Source organism: Astyanax mexicanus, chromosome 22, assembly GCF_023375975.1.
Source record: "Astyanax mexicanus isolate ESR-SI-001 chromosome 22, AstMex3_surface, whole genome shotgun sequence".
Classification (NCBI taxonomy): domain Eukaryota; kingdom Metazoa; phylum Chordata; class Actinopteri; order Characiformes; family Acestrorhamphidae; genus Astyanax; species Astyanax mexicanus.
Window position 1 is genome coordinate 17,907,785 of NC_064429.1, and position 24,299 is coordinate 17,932,083.

General features: G+C 37.3%; 1 protein-coding gene across 3 annotated transcripts in view; it reads left to right on the forward strand.

The window, feature by feature from the left end:
* The first annotated feature begins 1,248 nt into the window (after positions 1-1,248).
* npffr2a (neuropeptide FF receptor 2a) overlaps positions 1,249-24,299 on the forward strand; it is a 76,450-nt gene continuing 53,399 nt past the window's right edge. For all 3 annotated transcript variants that reach the window (XR_007428949.1, XR_007428948.1, XM_007257710.3), the window contains exons 1-2: positions 1,249-1,566; positions 7,905-8,242. Coding sequence is in view for 1 of the 3 variants with exons in the window: in XM_007257710.3 (XP_007257772.1) it covers positions 7,912-8,242 (331 nt within the window). In the remaining 2 variants the exon portion in view is untranslated. The remainder of the gene's footprint in view (positions 1,567-7,904; positions 8,243-24,299) is intronic.

Sequence of the window (24,299 nt, forward strand, 5' to 3'; positions counted from 1 at the left end):
ATTATCTCCAGTGGTGGAGAAAAAATTGAAAAATAAGAATGCTGTTTTCTGTCTGTAATGCACAGAAAACAGAGATTGTAATATTATACTGTAAAATCAATATAGAAAATAATCCAATTAACTAAAATATTTAATTGTTTTTTTTTTCATTGCATTGGAAGCCTTTGTGTAATATTTTCTGTTTAATATTGACCTATTTATTGACCGTTTAAAAACAAATCATGAATTAAAAGTGTTATAAAATCACATTAATTAAATTAGAAAAAAATAGCTGTAATATTTCTTTCAATGGCTCTAGTACTAACCTACTGTTTTCCAGTGTTTTGCTGTGAATGGGGCCAAGCTAACGCTACTGTTTTAACTGGTATATAAACTTTTCATTGGCTGGTTTAAGGTCTATTCTGATTGGACATTAGCTTTCAAATACAGCTCTGGAAAAAAAAATTAAGAGACCACTTTAATTTCTGAATCAGTTTATCTGATTTTGCTATTTATAGATATATGTTTGAGTAAAATGAACATTGTTGTTTTATTCTATAAATTATAGACAACATTACTCCCAAATTCCAAATAAAAATATTGTCATTTAGAGCATTTATGTGTAGAAAATGAGAAATGGTTGAAATAACAAAAAAGATGCAAAACTTTCAGACCTCAAATAATGCAGAGAAAACTAGTCCATATTCATAAAATTTTAAGAGTTTAGAAATCAATATTTGGTGGAATAACCCTGGTTTTTAATCACAGTTTTCATGCATCTTGGCATGTTCTCCTCCACCAGTCTTACACACTGCTTTTTGGATAACTTTATACCACTCATGGTGCAAAAAATTAAGCAGTTCAGTTTGGTTTGATGACTTGTGATCATCCATCTTCCTCTTGATTATATTCCAGAGGTTTTCAATTCGGTAAAATCAAATAAACTCATCTTTGATTTTTAAGTGGTCTCTTATTTTTTATAGTTAGTGTTTGAAAGGGTTAAACCTCTCGCCTGGCTGCTCGCTCACAGCTAAACCTGGCGCGCGCCTTAATTTGTCCACACTCGTTTTAAGGTAAGTCCCGGACAAGCCCAGCCCTCCAGCGCTCCGATTGGCTAGTGGGTTTGCATCTAGAACGGCACTGCCGCAGGACAGCCTCACATTGGGCACAAGTTGGAACTGTCAGCCAATCGCAGCGCAGGAGGGCGGGGCGTGTATGAGTACGGGTGGGCGGGGGAGGCGGTGTGGCGGCGGCTGTGTTGGTGCCGGTGAAAAGTGCATCCTCCAGCCGCCGGTCCCTTAGTTTCTCCTCCGCTCGCAGACAGACAGCGTGACCCCCCCGCTCCAGCAGCAGCAAGAGCACGAGGAGCGGACTGTCTTCACTCGGAGAAACTTTTAACAGCTGGACACTATGGAGAACATCTTCTCCGGAGTTCATCTTTACCCGCGTGCCGCGCTGAAGCCACAGCTCCAGCGGCTCTCTAACACCACTGTGTTTATTTCGGACCTGTCGCACATCTGACTCTGTTAAAGCTCCTCACCTCACTGCTTTATTCATGAAGGAGCAGAAGTAGCTGCTGAGGAACAGGTAAGGCTGGATACAGCAGGCTGGCTGGATGTGAGCAGTGTTAAATAAGCGGAATAAACTGTTTTTTTTTACTTTATCTTATTTAATGTAACTCTAAAATCAGAGTTCAAGTTCAAATTCAAGCTCAAGTCTGGACTAACTGGACTCCTGTTGGCATTTTTATTGAATATGTGCTGAATATATGGTATATAGTGTATCAAGTTAGAAATATTACAAGTAATGCTATATTACGTAAATAAATAAATACATGACTAAATAGTAAAAGAAATGGAAAAAATAATGATTTTACCAAATTGAAAACCTCTGGAATATAATCAAGATGGATGGATGATCACAAGCCATCAAACCAAGCTGAACTGCTTGATTTTTTACATCAGGAGTAGCATTATAAAGTTATCCAAAAGCAGTGTGTAAGACTGGTGGAGGAGAACATGCCAAGATGCCTGAAAACTGTGATTAAAAACCAGGGTTAGTCCACCAAATATTGCTTTTCTTAAAACTTTATGAATATGAACTTGTTCTCTTTGCGCTATTTGAGGATTTTGCATCTTTTTGTTATTTTAGCCATTTTTCATATTCTGCAAATAAATGCTCTAAATTGCATTATTGTTTTTGGAATGTGGGACAAATGTTGTCTGTAGTTTACAGAATAAAACAACAATGTTCAATTTACTCAGACATATACCTATAAAAAGCAAAATCAAAGAAACTGATTCAGAAACTGTAGTGGTCTCTTAATTGTTTCCAGAGAACAAGTAAAAGCATCGAACAAATAAGTAATAAAAAAAATAAAAAAAATAATAGCAAATATGTTAATCAGTTTTTGTTTTCTTGATATTATTAACTTGACACATAAATCAGTGTAATACTACACACAGAACGTGATGAACTCAAAAACGTTGATTCTTAAAATTAACTTTAACCCTTTTCATCATTTTGATTTGACAAAAAAAATCTAATTACAGCATTCAAATGTACAGTACTGAAAGTAAAACCAGAGCTTAAAGTTAAACAACACCATTATAGGTTGGTCCATTATAGATGCCTTATAGAGGCTTAACTTAAGGACATTAATCTGCATGTCTATTAAATACAACTGAGGTGCAAGATAACAGTAAACAATAGTAACACTAAATAGTGAATATAACCCTACATCCAACTATAACCCAAACTCTAATCTTTTATTTTAGCCCTATGTTTAGGCTCAGATTTAACATTAGGGTTAGGTAAGGTTTTAGGATTGATTCATGCTTGGGGTTAGGTTTAAGGTTAGGTTTAGGATATAAGGTTAGGTTCTATAGAGAATCATTTACATTCAGTTTGAGATTGAGTAGCATTTAATAGACATACAGTTGTTAGTGTGTTAGTGGAATGATTTCTTTGAACATATATTTATTATATATTTTTTTGTTATTTTACACTTTTTATTTTATATTTTTTGCAGTTTGCATTAGGGTTGCACAATATTGTAGAGAAAATTGACATTGTGATAATTTCCTGCAATATATTTGCAATATATTGCAACAAATTTTAAATTACAGGGATTGCAATCACCAGATTTCACTGAAAGTCAGTGATCTTATTAATAATATTATCATTTTATTAGTGATACCCTCAGTGTGTTAAATACTGCAGTAAAATAAACGAACAATATTGCCTTTAATAGACAAGTCATGAAAGGGGGGGGGGCAGTACAAAATTTCTTCCTTTTGTATGATACCAGCATGACGTTTATGATTTAACTCTTAATTTACATGCTGCTGCATGATGCTGTGATATTGTACACATTGTGTTTATGATGCTGAAACAATAAAATATATATAAATAAATATAATAACGTGCAGCCCTGATTGGCATTGCCCCAGTCACTCGCTATACTGGTCTAGATTTTACTTCTGTTTTTTTTTTTTTTTTGTAATCATGTCCTGAATACAGTGAACCATGTTGTACATTTGAAAATATATTTACATTGTTAGTATGGTAGTATGGAACAGAAAGTAGCTGTACAGTACATTTTGTTCAGATATGAGGTATCGTGATAATTTTTTTATTTGTCTGAAATTTGCTGGGAAAAGTTGGACTGGCTGGGGAAAAAAGCACTAACAGTGGCACTAACATTAAAAAAAACATTCTACAACATTTTGCTAAATTTACTCTATGCAACACTGCACTAAATCCAATTAAGCAGGACCGACGATGTCCTCTTTTTAATGAAACATATTTATTTAGAGTTCTCTACGTACTGTCTGTGCCTAATTAGCTGCATTTATTTATTTATTTATTTATTTACTGGAGGCTGCTATCTCTGCTCCTGCACGAGCGTCTGGATCTACGCCTGCTAATGTGCTTATTCACTGTAGTCTGAGACGCTGCCTCAGGGAGAATAACTGAGTCTGAAATATAGTGAATGAGTCTGTCCGGAGGGTGAAGGGTGACATTTAAATCAGAGTGATAAGATTTCACACTCGCTCGAGTGAGATGTGTCTGTGAAGCACTTTGCTCTTTTCAGTGTAGTGGCAGATTGTACGCACTGGAGTTGACTTTGATCAGTTGATGGTGTGGGTTTTAAGTTAATATTAGCAGATATTGGACTGGTCTGGATATCAGAGGAATTAATGAATTCAGTCCAATCAGAAAAACTCTAAAACATAAAAAATCCTTTTTATGTTTTTGGGGCAGTGGAATAGTTTGAATATTTTGATGATCCCCTGCTTTTGGATGCTTTTCAGTTGACAATAGGTAATATTAAGCTTTAACAGCTTCTAAAGAGAAACATTGATGAACCAATCCTGATTATACAGTTGTTTCAGTTGCTTTTTCAACTAAATTTGCAAATAAAAAATTATTGAGCGAAATTCTATTAAAGGTCTCATTCCATCGTTTAGGGGTGTGCCATATCGTATCCTACGCAATAATATCGCCAAAACGTTTGAATATTGTGAACGATATTATACCCCAAAATATCGTGCCATATCACCCACCCCTAATTATCACATCAAAGTACTACTTTTTGTCGTTTTTAGCAAAAGAAAAAATTTACACTGTTGTCATTTCCCATTATATATCTACTAGAGACAGATTATATCTGTCCAGTATCATTTATTGACTTTAATCCTGGATATATGGAGATATATGGAGTGCACTATTAGTATCATGACATTCTGGATCATTGACTTCTGTTACAAATCTGATAAAATATATATTTTTTAATATCTCAGTTAGCCATATCATATTGCATGCAATAATGAAATTCTAAATAATTTTTCAAATTCAGTGTTTTTTCATATCGCCAAAAGTACCGTTATCGGAAAAATACCATGAAATATTGATATTATGTGATATTATTTTAAAGCCATATCACCCACCCCTACCATCGTTTTTTAACTAATTTTAAAATGTCTAGTTGTGTTCTCAAGTATGAATGAATGTCATGTGAGCTGTTTTTTGTGAATTAAAAGTGCTTCAGATCACTGAATTAGTGGTCTCTAAATAAAGACAGATTTTGGCTTTTGCTCGTAAATATACATACATGCAAACATATCGCCACTGATTGGCTGACAGCACTGTAGCAGAAAAAGCATGATCGACTCGAAAAAACATGCAGGTACAATTTAGAGAGATCTACTGTATTTTACAAAGAACAAGAAAAAGTGTATTTTAGTGGAAGGAGACCATTAACCTTTTTTTAGTGTTTTTTACCCCAAAGATACATGAAACTAGCAGTACTTTCCTTATAGTCAGTTTGAACAACATTATTATATGCTCTTTCACTTTAAAATTGCAGTATGAGTCATACGTTTTGAGTCACCCCTTCTCATTTAATGCATTTTCTTTCTTTTTAGGACTTTCAATAGTAATATTGTTATATTGAAAAGATTAAAGCTACAGAGGAACATGTGGATTCTTTTTGTAAACAGAAAGTCTTAAACAAAGCAGAATATGTTTTATACTCTGTACTCTAGGTTCTTCTAAGTAGCGCATTTAGCTTTGATGACAGCTTTGTACATGCTTAGTTTTTTCTCAATGGCTTCATGAGGTTGAATCACCTCAGCCCAAGACTAGGCTTAATCACTGTCAGGGAAATAGACCGTGTATGTCCAAAAGTACCCAGACAGTAGAGAATTCCAGAAACTTTAAGGTTTTAGTGACTCAGACATTCAGTTGCACATAGAAAAGCACTAGGACCCCATATAAAAAATTTCAGCTAATGTGTCCGAGGAATCAGCATTATAGCTGGTCAATGACAATATTTTATTACACTATATAGTTTTCTGAGCATTTCAGGTATCTTTTAAGTGCTTAACACTGATAAACTGATGATCATTAGAATATGCATGCAATTAGTCTTGTTTCATTGGATGAAACGTAGATCATTTTGAATGATAATAAATGTGCTAAGTGTATGGTAATACCATAATAAATAGCTCTAATCAGGACTGTATCTTAGAACAAAAATACTAGTAATGAGTGCTGCACAATGAGATTTCAGTATGTCTAACCAGAAATGCATTAAATCAAGTTTAAATGTGGTTTAAATCATTATACGAGAAAAAACAGACATTGCAGTCACATGACATGACCATGTGGGTTATAAGACTCACATAAGTTGAAAGGTCACCATGCCCAGTGCCAGGATCAGCTAGAGATATATACACTACAAACCCCCCAGAAGAGAGGGTGCTCCATCCAGTACCTCTGGGTCGAGTTAGTGTTCCAAAACTAATCATCCAACATCCAACAGCACCTGACCTCACTAATGCTCTTGTGGCTGAACGCAATCAGAGCCTCCTCACAGCAGTGTTTCAGAATCTAGGGTAAAGCTCTCCCAGAGGACTAGATGTTGTTTCTGCAGCAGAAAGGGTAAAACTCACTCATAATTGTCTTGATTTTAGAAGAAACAGTGTAGAATCAGGTAGCTACAGGCCTTTGGAAATATAGTGTAGACAGAAAATTCTGTAATTTGGGAATAAACTCCCTGTGAGTTAAAATCAACTCAATTTGAGTGTGACTCTGTCACGGTCTCGCTCTGTTCCCCTGTGTTTCAGCGTGTCCTAGTGTGTGTCTCAGTAATTTTCCGTCACGTGTCTGTAATTTGTAGCTCCGCCCCTCGTTACCTGTCTCCCCAGGTGTTCATTGTTTTGTGTTAGTATGTATAGTACCCTTTTGTCTATGTAATTCCGTCGGTCTTTGCACCAACTCCCGTTGTCTGTCTTTAAACGTTTATCGGTTGCTTATGTGCCTAGTTATCTCTGTTTATTTCCTTGTTTGTTTCACCAGTCCAGTTTAGTTATTATCTGTCTAGCTTTGCCTTTTGTTGTTCTCCCTGTTAGTTTATGTTAGTTTATCTCTGGTTTGTTATCGTTACCCTTCGCTTGTTTTGGTTTGTTTCTCTGTTCTATGTTTATTTGTTTATTCGTTTTTTTAAATTATTTAATAAATCTTGTCTTACCCGCTTTTACGTCCGCCTCCCGTCTGGTCCCGCGTCACAGACTCCTCATCAGGAGCTGATTTTTTTTACTCTTTTTAATAATTAAAATACTATTTCATAGAGAGTAAATAGTATGAAAAATATGTTCAAATACGGTCAAATTTACTCAGAATATTGGGTTAACTCTACCCAAACAAAGTGAGTGCAGCAGACTGTGGCAATTCCACTATGATCTGATAAGAATGGGTTCGAAAAAAAAAAAAAAAAACAATGCGACAATGGGTTCGAATCTCATGTCAGAAATGAAGGAAATTAAGTAAAAACAACAGCGGGAGATTTAAAACATGCTCATCAGAACCTTGTAAATAATACTTCTCTGCAAAATTCAAACTTACACATTTTTACACATTTTTCACAACTCCAGATTATAAAACTCCATGAATTTGAAATGTAGCCCTCATTAGGACTGTACAAGATAAACATCCATTCAGATGTTCATGTGCTAATTTTGTGAAATGTGACACCATGCGTGAATAGAAACTAGAGCATTAAAGAGAACTCATTTTTTCTTTTTGTTGGAGAATGCAAGGAGGTGTTAATTAGCCAATATATGAGATATATGCTGGTGATTGTAACTCAGACACAGTCCTCTGATTCATTTTCGGTTCACGGAAGACGAGGCAGGCTGGTAGAGTGTGTGCTTATTAGTGCACATTTACACTACCATCAAGCTTATGTGTTGCAATTAAGCATAGCTAAGTGAAAGCATCTTAATTTGAGTGAGTTTTACGAGAGAGAGAGCGAAAGAGAGAGAGAGAGTGAGTGAGTGTGCACGAGCGAAAGAGTGAGAGTGGAACGCTTATAGTGGAACCAGCTCTCCCACTCACCAGTTTATTCTCTTCTCTTGCAGAGCAAAAATGAACAGGCTACAGGAGATGAACTTCACCTTTGCGGAAGATGAGAACTGGACTTTGCCCAACGTGTCCGCAGAGTTTGTCATACCTCGGAGCAACATCACCTATGTTGGATTTTACCTTCATCAGCCTTCAGTAGCTGCTATCTTCATAGTGTCTTACCTCCTCATTTTCTTGGTCTGCATGGTGGGCAATGGCGTGGTGTGCTTCATTGTCTTACGGAGCAAGAACATGCGCACCGTCACCAACCTCTTTATCCTCAACCTCGCTGTCAGTGACCTCCTCGTTGGGATATTTTGCATGCCCACAACTCTTCTCGACAACATTATTACAGGTCAGTGCAGTGCTGTGCTTTTGTACTGGGTTTATGAGAGCGTGTGAATGGCGTGCTCTTGAGAACGAAGAGCCTTAGATAAATGTCTTATATAAAATACAATGCAAAAAAAAAGGATTTCCCCCTTCATACAGATTTCTTTTGTTTTTGTTTTTTTGTCATACTGATATTTTTCCAATAATCAAACAAACTTCAACCCTCCTGTTATTTTCCGGGTCAATTTGACCCGTTATAAAGTTTGAAGGTCTAGGAAAAATAGTTAAAAGTATGGTAACACTTTACTTGGATGGTCCATTTGATGGCCTCTTTGATGCTCAACTGACATTCAACTAACTTTCAACTACATGTCTATTAAATGCAAATGAACTAAAAGGTGAAAGTAAATGATTCTCTATTGAATAAAACCCTACATTCAACTCTAATCCAAACGCTTATCTTAATATTTTAGCGTTGGGTTTAGGGTTAGATTTTAAGCTTAGGTTAAGGTTAGAGTTAGGGTTAGGTGTAGGGTTCGATTTTATGGTTGATTAAGGGTTAAAGTTAGGGTTAGGTGTAAGGTTATGTTCTGTTTCGAATTATTTACATTCAACATAGGGTTAAGTTAAATTTAATGAGCATTCAATGCAGTGTTAGTTGAATGTCAGTTGAGCATCAACAAGGCCATAAAATGGACCATCCAAGTAAATTGTAAAACAAGTAAAGTATAAAACTTCTTCTCCTTGTCTTAATTAGTGTTATCAACATATAATATAAAAATGGCTTACTGTTATGTAAACTATTGTTTTATATGTTGGTCTTTCAAAAGTAATAAAGTAGTGAAACATTAAAAAAGTTTGAACGTGTAATTTTTTATTACAAAACGAGTGAATTATCCTAATTGAACCAGGTAAAGAACACCATTGCACTAAATATTAAAATAATAATTAGCAATGGAGATAGTAAAAAAAATTTACACTGCTTGTAAGAATTTTTTTTTGGGTTTCAGACATCTTTTAGATACTTAACTATGCACCGGTTCAAAATGACCCTGGAACGCCACTGCTGTTCCTGACAATTGAACATAATAGGAGGGTTAATATCAGACAAAAATATAGTAAATATAAAAGGTGCTAGAAAAAAAAAACTTATCCAAACCAATCTAGCCCTCTGTGAAAAATTGTTTGCCCCTAAAACTAATAACTTAATTTTGCGATCCTTGGTTGGAACAACTGCAATCAAGTTTTACCGTGTCTTTCACTTCTCTGTGGAGGGACTTTGTTCCACTCTTCTTTACAGAATTGTTTTAATTCAGCCATATTGGAGGGTTTTCCAGTATTAAAACCCTGTTTGAGATCAGACTTTGACTAGGCCACTCCAAAACCTTCATTTTGTTTTGTTTTTTAAGCTTTTCAGAGGTGGACTTGTTTGTGTGCTTTGGATCATTGTCCTGCTGCAGAACCCAAGTATGCGTGAGCTTGAGGTCACCAAAACATTTTGATTAATACACTCCCAAAAAGTTATTGACACATGCATTTAAAGTTGCAGTCTGTATTGTTCTGTTTCTAAACTGAAAGCAGAAGCATTTCTGAGTGGAGAAGGGATAAAATCAATATGTTATCAATATGTTATCAGTGCGCTGGAACGACCACCCCTGTTAAGTCTTATATATTCATTCTAAAAACTGGGGTGTTGGGTTGCTTTTTGCAGGAGTTCTTCTGGCCACGTCAGAACACAGCCTCTAAAAGAGGATTCGCCTCAGTTTTACTGAATGCGAGCGGCTGGTGGAGCAATGGAGACTTAATTCACTCATAGTAAAATGAAGTTTCTGACTGAGCGCACACTCTCTCTGACTGAATGTAACCTGGAATCGGACTTGGCACACTGCCCACACTGCCAAAAGTACCAAATTGTCCTAGAAATAAATATATTATTACAATGTTCTGAGATGCTGACTTTTTGGTATTCATTAGTTGTAAGCCATAATAGTTAACATTAAAAACATAAGTGCTTAAGGGCTCTGTGTGGGCTAAAAGCTGGCACTATGATCGGGAAATCACTGGTTCGAATTCCGTTCATTTAGCTTGCCATCAGCTGCTGGAGCCCTGAGAGAGCACAATTGGCCTTGCTCTTTCTGGGTGGGTAGATGGCGCTCTTTTCCCTCATCACTTCAAAGGGTGATGCCAATCAGCACAAGGCGTCTGTGAGCTGATTTATCGGAACCGAGTCGCTGCGACTTCACATGTATCGGAGGAGGCATGTGCTAGTTTTCACCTTCCTGGTGTGTTGGGGCATCACTAGTGATAGGGGGAGTCCTAATGAGTGGGTTGGGTAAATGGCTGTGTAAATTACAGAGAAAATGGGAAAAAAATATATTAAAAAGTTATTTAAAAAAAACATAAAAGCTTGAAACAGACAATTCTGTCTGTAATGAATCTTTATAATATATGAGTTTTACTTCTTGAATTGAATTACTGAAATAAATTAACTTTTTGATGATATTAAATATTTTTGAGATGCACATGTACCATCATGGTGGTAGTTATTCTTCAGAAGGAAGACAGTCTCTGGGCTCTATTGGTTGAAACAAAGGAAGGAAGCAGTACTGAAGTGTCCAGAACCTGCTGCTCAGCAGGGAAATGATCCGGATGATGACCAACATCCCATCTGTGCTGTTTATCCAGCAGCTAAAATCCACTACTTAGTATTCATGTTCATTATCATGTTTCTACACTCTATCAGACTGTGATTAATCACTGTGTTCTGTGAAGTAGCTTCTTTTGTTGATGGACCAGATGGAATCATAAGCATCAGCCTAAATGTAAATAGAACCAGAGTGTGTCATTAACAGATCACAACATCTGCATTAAATATACTTTATAATGTGTGTTCAATACATTTTATCTTGTATTTAAGCAATAGAAGATGAAAGGAGGGTGGTATTGTCAGTAACTTCATGGCTGTGATTTAGTGAGGGACAGTCAGACAGACACTTCCTAGTCCTATGCGCTGTAGTTTTTTTTAACAGGCTCAAACAGGCTCAGGGTCCACTAAACACATGGACCGACTAAGGGAAGAAAAAGGTTTCTATAATAGTGATATAATTGTTTTAATAATAGTGATCTCAATGTTTTATAATATGTTTTTTACAGACTAATGTTAACTATATCGAATTAATATGCAGTACCAGTCAAATGCTTTCTTTTTTTTTATTTATTTCAGTTTTTTTATACCATTTCCTCCCCAAATTACAAGGCCAATTACCCAACCCACTCATTAGGACTCCCCCTATCACTAGTGATGCCCCAACACACCAGAAGTGTAAAGACTAGCACATGCCTCCTGCGATACATGTAAAGCTAGCCATCGCCACTGCTGAGTAGCATCACAGCACATTCGGAGGAAAGCGCAGCGACTCGGTTCCGATACATCAGCTCACAGACTCCTTGTGGTGATCAACATCACCCTGTGGAGTGATGAGGGAAAAGAACGCCATCTACCCACCCAGAGAGAGAGTAAGTCCAATTGTGCTCTCTCTCAGGGCTCCGGCAGCTGATGGCAAGCTGCATGAACAGGATTTGAACCAGAATCTCCTGATCATTGTGACTGTGCTTAGCTCACTGGACCACTCGGAGCCCTTTACGTCTTTATTTAATTTATTTTCTACATTGTAGATTATTATTACAGATATCACAACAATTAAAGGAGAACTCTGGTGTAAAATGGACTTTTGGTGTAGTAAAACATGATAAAAAGTACTTACCTTTGATAAATAACACACCTCCGTTCTCCAACAGCGTTATGAGATCCAGAAATTTTAACAGTTTGTCCAAACCCCCTGGGTGATACGGGGCATAGTTTTTTTTTCCCCAATAAATTGCTTTTTTCACCATTATCCAGACTCAAAGTAGCTCCACACCTTCTTACTAGAATCCAGAGAGCCCTAACATTTAAAACAAGGCATTAATAACTTAGTCTTTACTCCTTTCACCGGCTGCTATACTATGCAAACTCTACTTTGACTCAGCATAGTGTAGCATCCGGCGCCATTACTTGCTCGGAGCTAAAAAGCTAATGTTATGGGATGTAAACAATGGTTTTTAATAAGCTTCCTGTGCACTTTTTAAGTAATTAATGCCTCATTTTAAATGTCAGGGCTCTCCGGATTCTAGCAAGGAGGTGTGGAGCTACTTTGAGTCTGGATAACAGTGGAAAAGGTGATTTATTGGGGCAAATTATGCCCTGTGTCACCCAGTCTGAAGGGTGTTTGGACAAACTGTTAAAACGTCTGGATCTCGGAACGCTGTTGGAGAACAGAGGTGTGCTATTCATTAAAGGTAAGTACTTTTTATCATGTTTTTCTAAAACAAAAGTCCATTTTACACCGAAGTTCTCCTTTAAGGGACATTGAATATGGAATTATGCAGTAAAAAAGTCCTCCACAGTCCCCTTATCTAAACCCTACTGAGATGGAATTCAGCTCGGCCTTTTCAACTGTTGTCCACACATTGTGAGATTAGAACTAAATGTTGCTTTTGGGCTCCTGGCCCAGTGATGTTAAACACAGTTAAGAGTAGGGTCCAACCAATTATCTGGCAGATATTGATTTTACGGGGCTAAATTGAATTTATGTATGGTAATAAATACGGATGCACTGAGTATTTGGCAACCAAAATTATTTGTCCTTAGTGTCATAGTTCATGTTCGTCAGGCACTAGTTTTGGAGTGTCAGCAGGACACACTGGCCAAAGCAGTGGATTTTTCAAAATAAATTATTTACTCTGAGCAAATCGCATTATGACAGAGATCTAGACACATATCGATCGCCTAAATCTACTGAGCTTACATGAGTGTTATACACAGTTCATCCCTCCATCTGTCCGCCCACTTTCAGAGTTGCAGTCAATCCATAGCCTCCTAGAAATCATTGGGACTGCCCCCTGGTCAGACGCCAGTCCACCGCTGGGTTAGATAAAGTTCAGAAAGAATAAAATCTAACATCTAATAGTTTTACTTTCCGATTCATGCAGTTACTGTAGATTCAGTTATTACATATTAATAAAGCTGAAATAAAATCACAAAACCACATTTAACTTACCTTGGCTTGTGATACTAAATATGCTGCATTAATAAAAAAAAATCTGTGTAGAAGCCAAGCCAACTAAATACTTTAACATTAAGATATTGTACTTTATTGGCAATTATGTGAAGAGTTACACATCTTTGAGTCATGCCCTCGCTCTGTTTCCCTGTGTTTCTGCGTTTCCCAGTGTTTCCCCAGTTATTTTCCGTCACGTGTCTGTAATTTGTAGCTCCGCCCCCTAGCCCCAGGTGTTTCCACTTCCCGTGTGTGTTAAATAGCCCTCCTGTGTCAGTGTTTGCTGTCGGTCTTTGCACCTACTCCTGTCGTTTGTCTCTCAGCGTTTCTCTGTTTCCCATTGCGTTGTTTCTTGTTTCGTGTTTTATTCCTAGTTTAGTGTTTATCTTCTTGTTTATTTCGTTGTTTATAGGTCCCTGTTTATTTCCTAGTTTACTCCCTTGCCCTGTTTAGTTTTGTATTATTTTCAGTTACTTGTTTGTTTCTTTGTTTAGCCTCCCTGTTGTATGTTATCGTTAACCCCTCGTTTGTTTCGTTAACATAAAGTTTATTAGCAAAGTGGTTAAATTTGCAAGAGTTACAAGGCACAGGCATGTTAAAAATCAAATTAGGGCAGCAAGATACAAAAACATAGCAGAAATAGCATGCAAGAAAGTGAAATAAGGAATATCCACAACAAAGCAAGAGGGCTAGGCAAAAGAAGAGTCAAAATAACAAAACAGGGTGGTCGGGTGGGGGGTGGGCTGGTGGGGATAGGTAAGTTTTATACTTGTAAGGGGGTGGTGGAGAGATCCGTTTTAAAATCAGGAGCGGGTAGAGGGGGGGAGTTGGGGGTTGGCGTGTATGTTTTCAAATCGGCAGCGTCCTGTCATTACTTGCCCACGTGCTCCGCAAAACCAGCAAGCTGATTGGCTGTTTCTCCGGAGAGGAAATTTATTCGGGGCTTTGATTTGCCGCCCCCTCTAGTGCAGCACCCCTATGCATTGCATAGGCTGCATACCCCCTTTTTGCGCCACTGCGTGGAGTAGAAGGGATAGAGGTAAAAATGCATTAGTCGGCAAAGGAGAACAGAAACAGGGGGTATTTATACAGGGGGAAACAGGAAAGGTGAGCCGGCATGTCCGGGAGATTAGAGACTGGTGCGACATGTAGAGTCCAGAACAGGCAGACAGTCAGTGACAGTGATCTTCAGTGTTGTTCCATGAAAAGATATAGTAAATATTTACAAATATGCGACAGGTGTACTCAGTTTTTTGACATACTGTAGGTGCTGCACCTGGCTATTGAAAGTAAATAATCACTTGCACATAAATCAAATGTAACATCAATGCAGTGAGAAAGCTGAAAGACAGTAATTGTGGAATGGTTGTGAAATCGGGAATCTGCAAGTTTATTCTGACACACATTTATGAAGACATTGTTCTCCAGCATAATCATGAAAAGATTTAAAACATCTGTCTAAAGCTGTTATTTAACAATAGGCTAGAAGTGCCTCTTTCAGTCCTGGGGATGTTCTGCTCTAGAGAGTTCAGTTTCAGCACAGCTGACTGTAATCTAGTGTTCGAGTGGTATTGAAAAAAACAATTTTCAGACTCGCATGTTGCACTTGAACAGCTGACAACACTTTATTTACAAGTAGGAAACACAAGCCTTTATCAGAGGTGACATTTAACACCGCCTTCTTCCTTCTTTCTTATCAGTGAAAAATGATACATTTGGCAGCGAACGTGAAAAGATGTAGCCACTGTGCTTTTTGATATAATGTAGAAAAAGCAGGATATGAATTCTCCAGAGTGAAGTGTCCAGAGCTTCCAGTCGATTCTTTTTTTTGTGGTGGGCATATGTTTTAACAATCACCCTCCTAGTTCACCATCTGTCATGCGCAGCCATCCAGTAAGCAACTAAATGCAGCATAACATTTAGATTCCCAGATAATGGCCTTGATTGATTTAATCAGTTGAACCTCTCCAGTGTGGTAGAGCTTCAGATCAAGACTTCAATACTCATGAAGTTTACCCAATTGTATCCATTTATTCCGGGTAGTTTTGGTTTCAATCTGCAGTATAAAGAACGCACTAAAGAACTTCTTGTCATATCTTGTCGTCAACACCTATATGGGTTGTGTCTCCCTATATTTGACACAGGGTTTTTGTAGAATGATGTAAATTTGGCATTTTTTCGATAGAATAAGTGTAACAGCTTCCCTTCAGTTTCCATTTATTTCTGTTTATACACAAGGGTTAATCTACAGTTACAGTAGATACAGGAGTGTAATCAGTGTAATCCATTGTACTCATATGGCTACTCATATGGCTGCTCACATGCATGTGAAGAGTCAGAGTCAGATTTCGGCACAACACCTGTTCTTATTTTTCATCTGCTAATGAATGGGTGATAATAGCCCAACTCAGCTTCTTATAAGTAGCTTGAAATCCAAACCATGTAGAAAAGTGTTTTCAAACTGTTGATGCACCATACCACAGTTCCGTTTATCCAGAACGAGACCACCTCTCTTGGTCTGACTAAATTTTACCACACAAGATAGGAAGGTATGCAATTATTGGCCAATGCCGAAATCCAATATTACACATGTACATATCTGCTGATGCCAGTGCTGATATACAGGGGTTGGACAATGAAACTGAAACACCTGGTTTTAGACCACAATAATTTATCGTCCCGATGGACAGTTCTGGTTAAAAAAGAAGAGTTGAGGTGCACATTGAATTCTGCCGTGATTTGGGCAGCCGGGGTTTTATGTTTTTTGGAGACAATCTGGGTTAGCACCCGAACATCCCTTTCAGACAGCTTCCTCTTGCGTCCACAGTTAATCCTGTTGGATGTGGTTTATCCTTCTTGGTGGTATGCTGACATTACCCTGGATACCGTGGCTCTTGATACATCAAAAAAAAAAGACTTGCTGTCTTAGTCACAGATGCGCCAGCAAGACGTGCACCAACAGTTTGTCATCTTTTGAACTCTGGTATGTCACTCATAATGTTGTGTGCATTGCAATATTTAGAGCAAAACTGTGCTCTTACCCTGCTAATTGAACCTTCACACTCTGCTCTTACTGGTGCAATGTGCAATTAATGAAGATTGGCCACCAGGCTGCTCCAATTTAGCCATGAAACCTCCCACACTAGAATGACAGGTGTTTCAGTTTTATTGTCCAACCACTGTAGATATTTATATTTTACAGGGAGAGTAGACACCCTGGTGTAACTTTATAACCTTAAGACTTACAAATGAATAAAGTAGCATTAGGATGAATAAATACGTCCACAAATGTATCTGTTTTAAATATTGCCCATATCAAAAGCAATTATCAGCCAATACAGATATGATTCCAGTATCATTGTGCATCCCTTTGGACAACATTGTTGCAACATTGTAACAAAGTGCAATGTGTGGCTGGGGTTGAGCACAGAGATCAATCACCTAAAAGTGCTTAATCGATTAATAGCAATGTTTAATTTTTAAAATTTTCATTAGTTTTTGCTCAGCTTGGAAACGAAGGCCACATTCTACAGCAGGGTCCGGCAATTAGTTTAGGCCGCGAGCCAGGTATTTTCCAAGCCATTGTGTGGCAGGCCACAAAACAATTGGAACAAATAGTGAATTGGAACACGGCCAGGAAAAAACGCCTTATAAGGGCATAAGGAGCCCGAGAACTGGCAGAAAAACGAGAACGGGTGGAAACTAAAGTCATGCCTAGAGCGACAGAGAGACAGGGGAGGAATGTAAACAAAAGTTTACTAGAGAAGCATTTTTTATTTTTTTCGTATAATTTTTTCCGTTATCATTCAGTATAGTTTAAACAACATCAAGGGCCACCTATTGCCAACCTGTGCCCTGCAGTCTCTTTTAAGAAACTTAAAACTTAAAGTTGAAGTTGAGAGCTCCTGTCACTGACCGAGCCTCGCTGGGAATTGTAGTCTCTCCCACACTCAGCTCTACCTGCGATCTACAGTCAACGGACTACATTGCACTACAGAATGCACCTCACTCTGACACGACACACACTCCTGATCACCTGACACAACCAGGAACTAATCATGCTGATTCCTAGCACTATATAAGCAGCTCATTTTTCTCTCTGTTTTTTTCCAAGTATTGATGGATTATTCTCATACAAAGCGTTTCCTTGATCGTGTTTTGTCTTTTTGTATTTTTTACCTGTTTTTTGTTCACAGACCTTGCCCTTTGCCTGCCCTTTGCCATTGCCTCTCTGTGCATGAGCCTGCACTGTACTACTCTCGTATGCACTGTCTGTTTTGTTACTGTTTGCCAGTTTTGACCCTTTTTTTGCCTGACCTCCTCTTTGTCTAATGCCATTGTTAATAAAGCTCTATTTTTGTTACGCCTGCATGTGCCTGTTTTCTGCCTAGCCATGGCAGGTGCTGTAATCCATGTTAAATAATTTTAGATTGTTAAATAACTGGTAAACATTATATATGAATGCAGACATAGAATGTAGAGAACAAAAAAACATTTAAATAAAACAATTATTATTGGTGTAGCCTTAATTACACCATTCTATAACTTTATCACTAACTTTTATATACGTTTAAATGAAACTGTCACAAATCTCATCCGGTTTTTGCATCCCTCTGGTCTGTCCCTGTGTTTATTTACGTGCACTGTGTGTATCCCGTGTCTCCGCCCCTGTTGCTCACCTGTTCGTTTGTAGCCCCGCCCCCTTGTTACCTTGTCCCAGATGTTTCTTGTTTCCTGTCCCCTTCTGTGTGTATAAATGGTTCTCCTTGTTTCTGTGTTGCTCGTCCGTGGTTTGTATGACTTACGTCAGTCAGGTTATATGTTCCTCTAGTCCCTATATACTCTGTGTTTCTTTGTTTCTTTAGTTTTTGGTTCCTTGTTTGTTCGTTTGTTTTTGTCGATTTTCAGTAAATACTCGCAAGTGCGTCCGGTCTCCACTTCTTTTTCCTGCTCCCACCTGACAGAAACTAACCCTCAGACATAATTTGCTGCTTTATTGCTATTATAAAAAAAAGTTTTCTACCCTAAGATTGCCAAGGCAAGCATTCAAAAAAAATCTTTAATTTAAAACTAAATATTTGCAGTTTACAGCCCAGGTCTTGTGACCTCTGAACCTTCACAGATCCTGCTGAGTATACTGTAGAAGGCAGGAACTGAGCCAACCGCCTTGGCAGTGAAGAAGATAGAGGGAAAAGTCAGAATGTCAGCATATTAAAAGCAGATGGAAAGTGTGAAAGAGTTTTCAGGTGGAACTTTCGCCGGAGCTTTCATTTCTCAAACCAGTGCTTGCACTAATAGAATTGCTGAAAAAAAAAGCTATTATGCATATTCAATGCATTAAGCAGTTTAGAACTATTTTCCTTTATTTTAAGTCTTTAAGAAAAATGTCTTTAGGAAGGGCTTCAACCTAGGTGAGAATATACCACTGTTTTATTATGCTGATTTATTACAGTTCAGTACAGTTCACTTTAAGGGTGCCTTCACACCTGACTTGTTTTGGCCGTGCTTTCTGATTTTCCAGGACCATTCATTGTTTTCACCACAAGAGGTTGTCTTGGTCTAGATCAAATAAACCATGATCTGGTTTCTCTACAGTGTGAAATTATTTGTGACTTTCAGACCAATTAAAGTAAGAGTGCACCTGCCTCTTAAAGGAAATAGCAAGTGAAACACCTCAATTGGCCGGTGCACTGTTGATACAGGGTCCTAAGAGTCCTGTTACTCTGTTAGTCTGGTCATTTTACACTTGATGCTCCACAGCCTCCTGCCTGAGGGGAGCGGGACCAAAAGTGAGTGTGCTGGGATGGATGGGATCCTTAAAGATGTTGACAGCATGTAGTAAAGTTCTTTAGTGTGAAAACAAAAATATCAGGACTGAATGAATACAAAGTGACAAATAGGCTAGAACCCTAGCCTGTTTTGGTGTGTTTTTCCTCTGTGTTTATCAGTTCCTCTTTCAGGTCTTATAACACAGTAATTATATCAGACAGAAACAGAGCAGCCCTGAGCTCTTTTACTCCAGAACACATACAGCTGCTCAAAAATATAATCATTTAAAATGTAAAAGGAAGCAGAATTGTTCTATTTTCCTGGAACTGATAATGTTTTGGTCAAAATTTGACCAAATTTACCAAAATGTTGCCTGTTTTTTTATTATTTCTGAATGTATAGACTTCAAAAATATATTCACACCTAAGATATCTTTTTTAAAAATATTGATGATAGTTTATTACATGGTTTATTACCTTGACAAAATACATGGAGAGCATCAGGCGGAGTTATTTTTCTTGATAATCAGACGTCTAGGATACATGTAGATTACTAAAAACCTGACGCTCAGAGCAGCCTATGCCTTTCAGGATTTATAATATAATATAATATAATAATATTCCAACTACTAAAAAAACTGATTTATTATACTAGATATTTATTTTCAGTTGCTTATAATAACAACAAATATCATAATAAAGAGTTATTCCACAAAATGATGAGAAAAACACTTTTATTTAGGAATGAAAACTTGATACAAAAATGTAAACTTTTTAGTCTAAATAAATACAAATATTTTGTGCAAAATAAGTACTTAGTAAAAATGTGAAAGTGCGCACACCATATCTAGCTTTAGTTTGAGTGCAGGTAGTTTCACACTATTTCTGTGGACATTTTTGAGTCATTTACTGATATTATTTGGTTTGAAACATCATATAAATATGTTTGAAGCACTAAAGCTAAATAATATAGGTTGGGGAAAAGCAAATTGCTCATATTTTTTTTTTTGTTGTAGTGAAAGTCCATTTTTTCAACACTTTGAGAAATCAGTGGTGATGATAACGTCATGTGATTTACTCAGAGACCCGAGAATGAATAGAGTAAATACAGCTGAATATGTGTTTTGAGCAAATAAATAGAGTGAATGGAAGAGAGAATGGAAGAATAAAGCAAGGGATTTTAAAGTAGATCTTGTTTATTTATGTTTTTAGAAAGAGTAAGTTCTGCCCTTTCTAACCATATATGGATTATGCTGATGTGTAAAAACATTCCTGAGTAATTAAACTGAGAACACCAGGTGCGATTTTGGACGTAAAATAAGTTAGTAGGGTTCTAAGGGTGTAACTGGGATTAGAGAGTTACTGGTTTCACAGTAAACCACATAAAAAATCATGACGGTCAGTACACTGAAAAAAAGTGTGCTTGATCTACTTAAAAAAAAAAGTCATCTCAACTTTTGCATCAGATAATTAGGTAGATCAGGCAAGAGTAGTCATTGTATTTACTACTTAATTTTCTCCAGTAGTGCTAACATACTTTTATAAACAGTTACAACTTAATTTTCTCCAGTAATGCTAACATACTTATAAAAGAGTCCGTTGACACTACATGGGAAATTTAAGTATTGTCAACTTAATTTTCTCTTGTACACTGCTGACTTAAAAAGCTGAGTTAACTCAACTTAAGTGTTTAATTTGTCCTTAAATTTAAAAAAGGATCTGTTTAGACAAATAAACTAAAATAAAATCATCTTTATTTTAACACAGACTTTCAAGTTAATAAAACTTTAGTAATATTCACACAACTTATCATTTTCAGTTAACCATGGGTATTCTCAACATATTTAGTATATTATTATTTAACTGCCATTACTGACAGCATAATAACAGAGCAATACAGGAGTAAACTCAGTAAAGAGTGAACTCTGTAGCTCAAAGCCAGCATACTGTGATCACCAGAAACACAGAATAAAGTTAATGTGCTCTAACAGCTCTACAACACTGAGACCTGCCAATCAACATGTATATTATAATTACTGCACGCCCAGGATAAGGTAGCGTTGGGCAACAGACAACACAAAGATGGTAAGTAAGGGAGAGGCCACACCCAATATGCAAATATATGGTGCCAGGAGCCTATAGGAAAGCTGCATGAACCAACACTGTAGAAAGGGCATTGACACAGGCAGCGACTAAAACCCTAGTAAATATAACAAGATTTTTGTTTGTTGTGCAGATTTGTTGTGTACCTAAAAAGATTTGTTGGGATTACATAAATAAATGATATTAAGGAAAAAATACACAATGTCTTGTATTTTAACCAAATGTGGAGTAATTAAAAACTAGGTTTATTCATGTAAAGGTAGAAACATATTTTTTTGTTGTTAATATCACAGATTTAATTACGTTACATTTACTAACGCTCAGATTATTTTTTTTCAGTGTACTAGTTTCACTATTAATCAAATGTAATTAAATTAACACTGTATTCAGTTACCTTGTTTAAAAAAAAACTCACACTAAACTCGCTGTTTTATCTCTAACTAACTGATAGCGGTGTTTCATTTTGAAATATTCATTACTGTTTTCAGCTTCAGCAACAAAGACCCCCTACAGCCTCTTTTAAGAATAACTTGGTTGATGTTGAGAGGAACCTGCCAGGAGCTTTAATCCACATTTAATAGCCTTTTCTATTACATTTACACTGAAAGACTAAATGTTTCACTGATAAACACCAAATATGAATTGAGACTTAGGAAATAGAGAACAAAGAGCATGTATCCTTCGTCAAACTTTTATACACTTTTAAATGAAACTGCTTCCCACGCATCATTTGCTGCTTTTCTACTTTCTACTTTCATTTTCTGCTTTTTAGACTTTATGAAAACGATTCTTTAAACCAAGATTACAAACACAATAAACTCAGTTTAAGAAAAAAATCAAGGTCTTAATTAAAGCTCTGCAATACAAAAATAATTTGTAGAATGGAAATGGAAATATGTTCAGAATTCTGACTATATCTTTGGCTATGGCGTCACATCAATGTCACTTCAAAAGTCGGGGGCGCAAAAATACCGTGTTTTAACATTTTGTGTGTGTAAATGAACTTCTTGTGAGCACATATGTGAAACTAGTGAGCAACAAAAAAGGGAATCGTGTGCTCGCTGAAGAAAACTTTTTTTTTCTTTGCGCGCTGTCTGAGTTACCTGCTGCAGCAGTTTGTGCTTGACTGAGTTTTTTGCACTCGAGTTTTGAAATGGCTGGTTTTGACAGTTTGGGGGCGGGGTCAGGGTCAACTCCCTCAGCGAACGCTTTTGGCTGATATCTTTAGGGGACCACCTACTTCTACGAGCCAGAGGAGGGCGGAGAAAAAAGGACAGCAGGAGAGTTAGCTAGCTGGCTATGCTAACATCCAAACAACCCGCTCTCCAGCGCTGTTAGCCCAGGTTTAGTGCCCGGAGTGACCATCACTGTCTGCCCGGGTTAGCGCCTCAAGCAACAGGTTCTCTGGGCGAACAGTCGTTCCAGGTGAGAACCGGTTGCTCCATGCGAGAGCCGGTCGTTCCAGGCACTATACTCGGATAGACAGAGCCGGAGAGTGGGCTGTTTGGATGTTAGCATAGCCAGCTAGCTAACTCTCACCGCCCCCAAACTGTCAAAACCACCCCTTTCAAAACTCGAGCACAAAAAACTCAGTCGAGCACAAACTGCTGCTGCTGGTAATTTACACAGCGCGTGATGAAAAAAAGCACCTGAGAGGAGAAAAATGAAGCTCGAGAGCAACATTTTCTTCAGCGCGCACACGTTTCTCTTTTTTTACTCGCTAGTTTTACATTTGTGCTCACGACAAATTTACTTTACACACGCAAAATGTTAAAACACGCTGGTTATTTTTTTTCACCTGGTATTTTTGCGCCCCCGACTTTTGACATTGATGTGACGCCATATTTGTCTCCAAGGAAAATTTATATGGCTTTGAATTAGGCCTGCAACTAACAAATATTTCGATAATCAGTTAATCTGTTGACAATTTTTTTTAATTCCAGCATTTTATTCAATAAACCAAACTGTATTTGTACAGTGTTGTGATGAAGAGAAATGCAGTTAATATGTGTTAACCGCGTGCTAACTGTGCTGTTGAAAATATTGTAAATCTAAGCTTATTGAAAGTAAACGGAAGAGCTTTACACACCCAAATAAACAGTTTTCAGGAGAGAAATCTGTGTAGATTAACATCCAGTGCTCGCTTGATTTTAAAAGAATTTTTTTTTTTTTTAGAATTACACCCTTGTTTCTTACTATTGTCACTTAAAATACACCTTATAATCCAGTGTGCATTTTGTATGAAAATAGACCAGAAAATAGACGTTTATTAATAGTGCACCTTATAATCTGGTGCGCCTTATAGTGCGAAAAATTAGGTACACATTTATAACTTACAGAGCGACTAGACACCTTGGTATAACTTCATAACTGTAAAACTAATAAAGAATAAAATAAAAATGAGCTTAAAACAATGAATTTGAAAGTAAAGTGTAGTGAAAGTGTCAGCAAATATTGGATTAAAAAATTGCCCATATCCGAATCATCGGCTGATACCAATATAATTCCAATATCATTGTGCATCCTTAGCCTAGAGAAATCTAAATCTAAATCTAACACCTGCGAATGTGAGAAAAGATACCAAATTCCAGCCCATTAGAGCAGAGAAAAAGCAGCGTATTCTCCAAACATGCACTGGAAGAGCCGATGAAGACACGCTCAGATGCGAAATGTATAACACAACCTTTTACCTTTTCTGCCAGTGAAAATGCCAAACCTGACAATGCATGTAAAAAGGGACTTTATACCTCATGCAGTTTTATATGAACTGTTTGCTTTTTGATGTAGAAAAAAGCAGCATATGTATCTAAAGCTCCTGTGCTTTTTTTCTTTCCATATGGTGTGAATACCTTTCAGCAATCATCCTTCCTACTTAACCATCTGTTATTCACATCCTTCCCATGAGCACCTGAACACAGCACAGCATGCAGATGCTCACGGAGACCTTGACTGACTGGATCAGGTGAATCAAGGTCACGAACATGATTGAATGCTTGTATATTATAAAATGAGTCTATGAGTCTATATGTATTGTAATTATTGTCACAGGTCTAGAGCCATATGTGGACAGAGAGGTGAAAATGTCAACAAGACTGTGAGTAGGGCTGGGGCG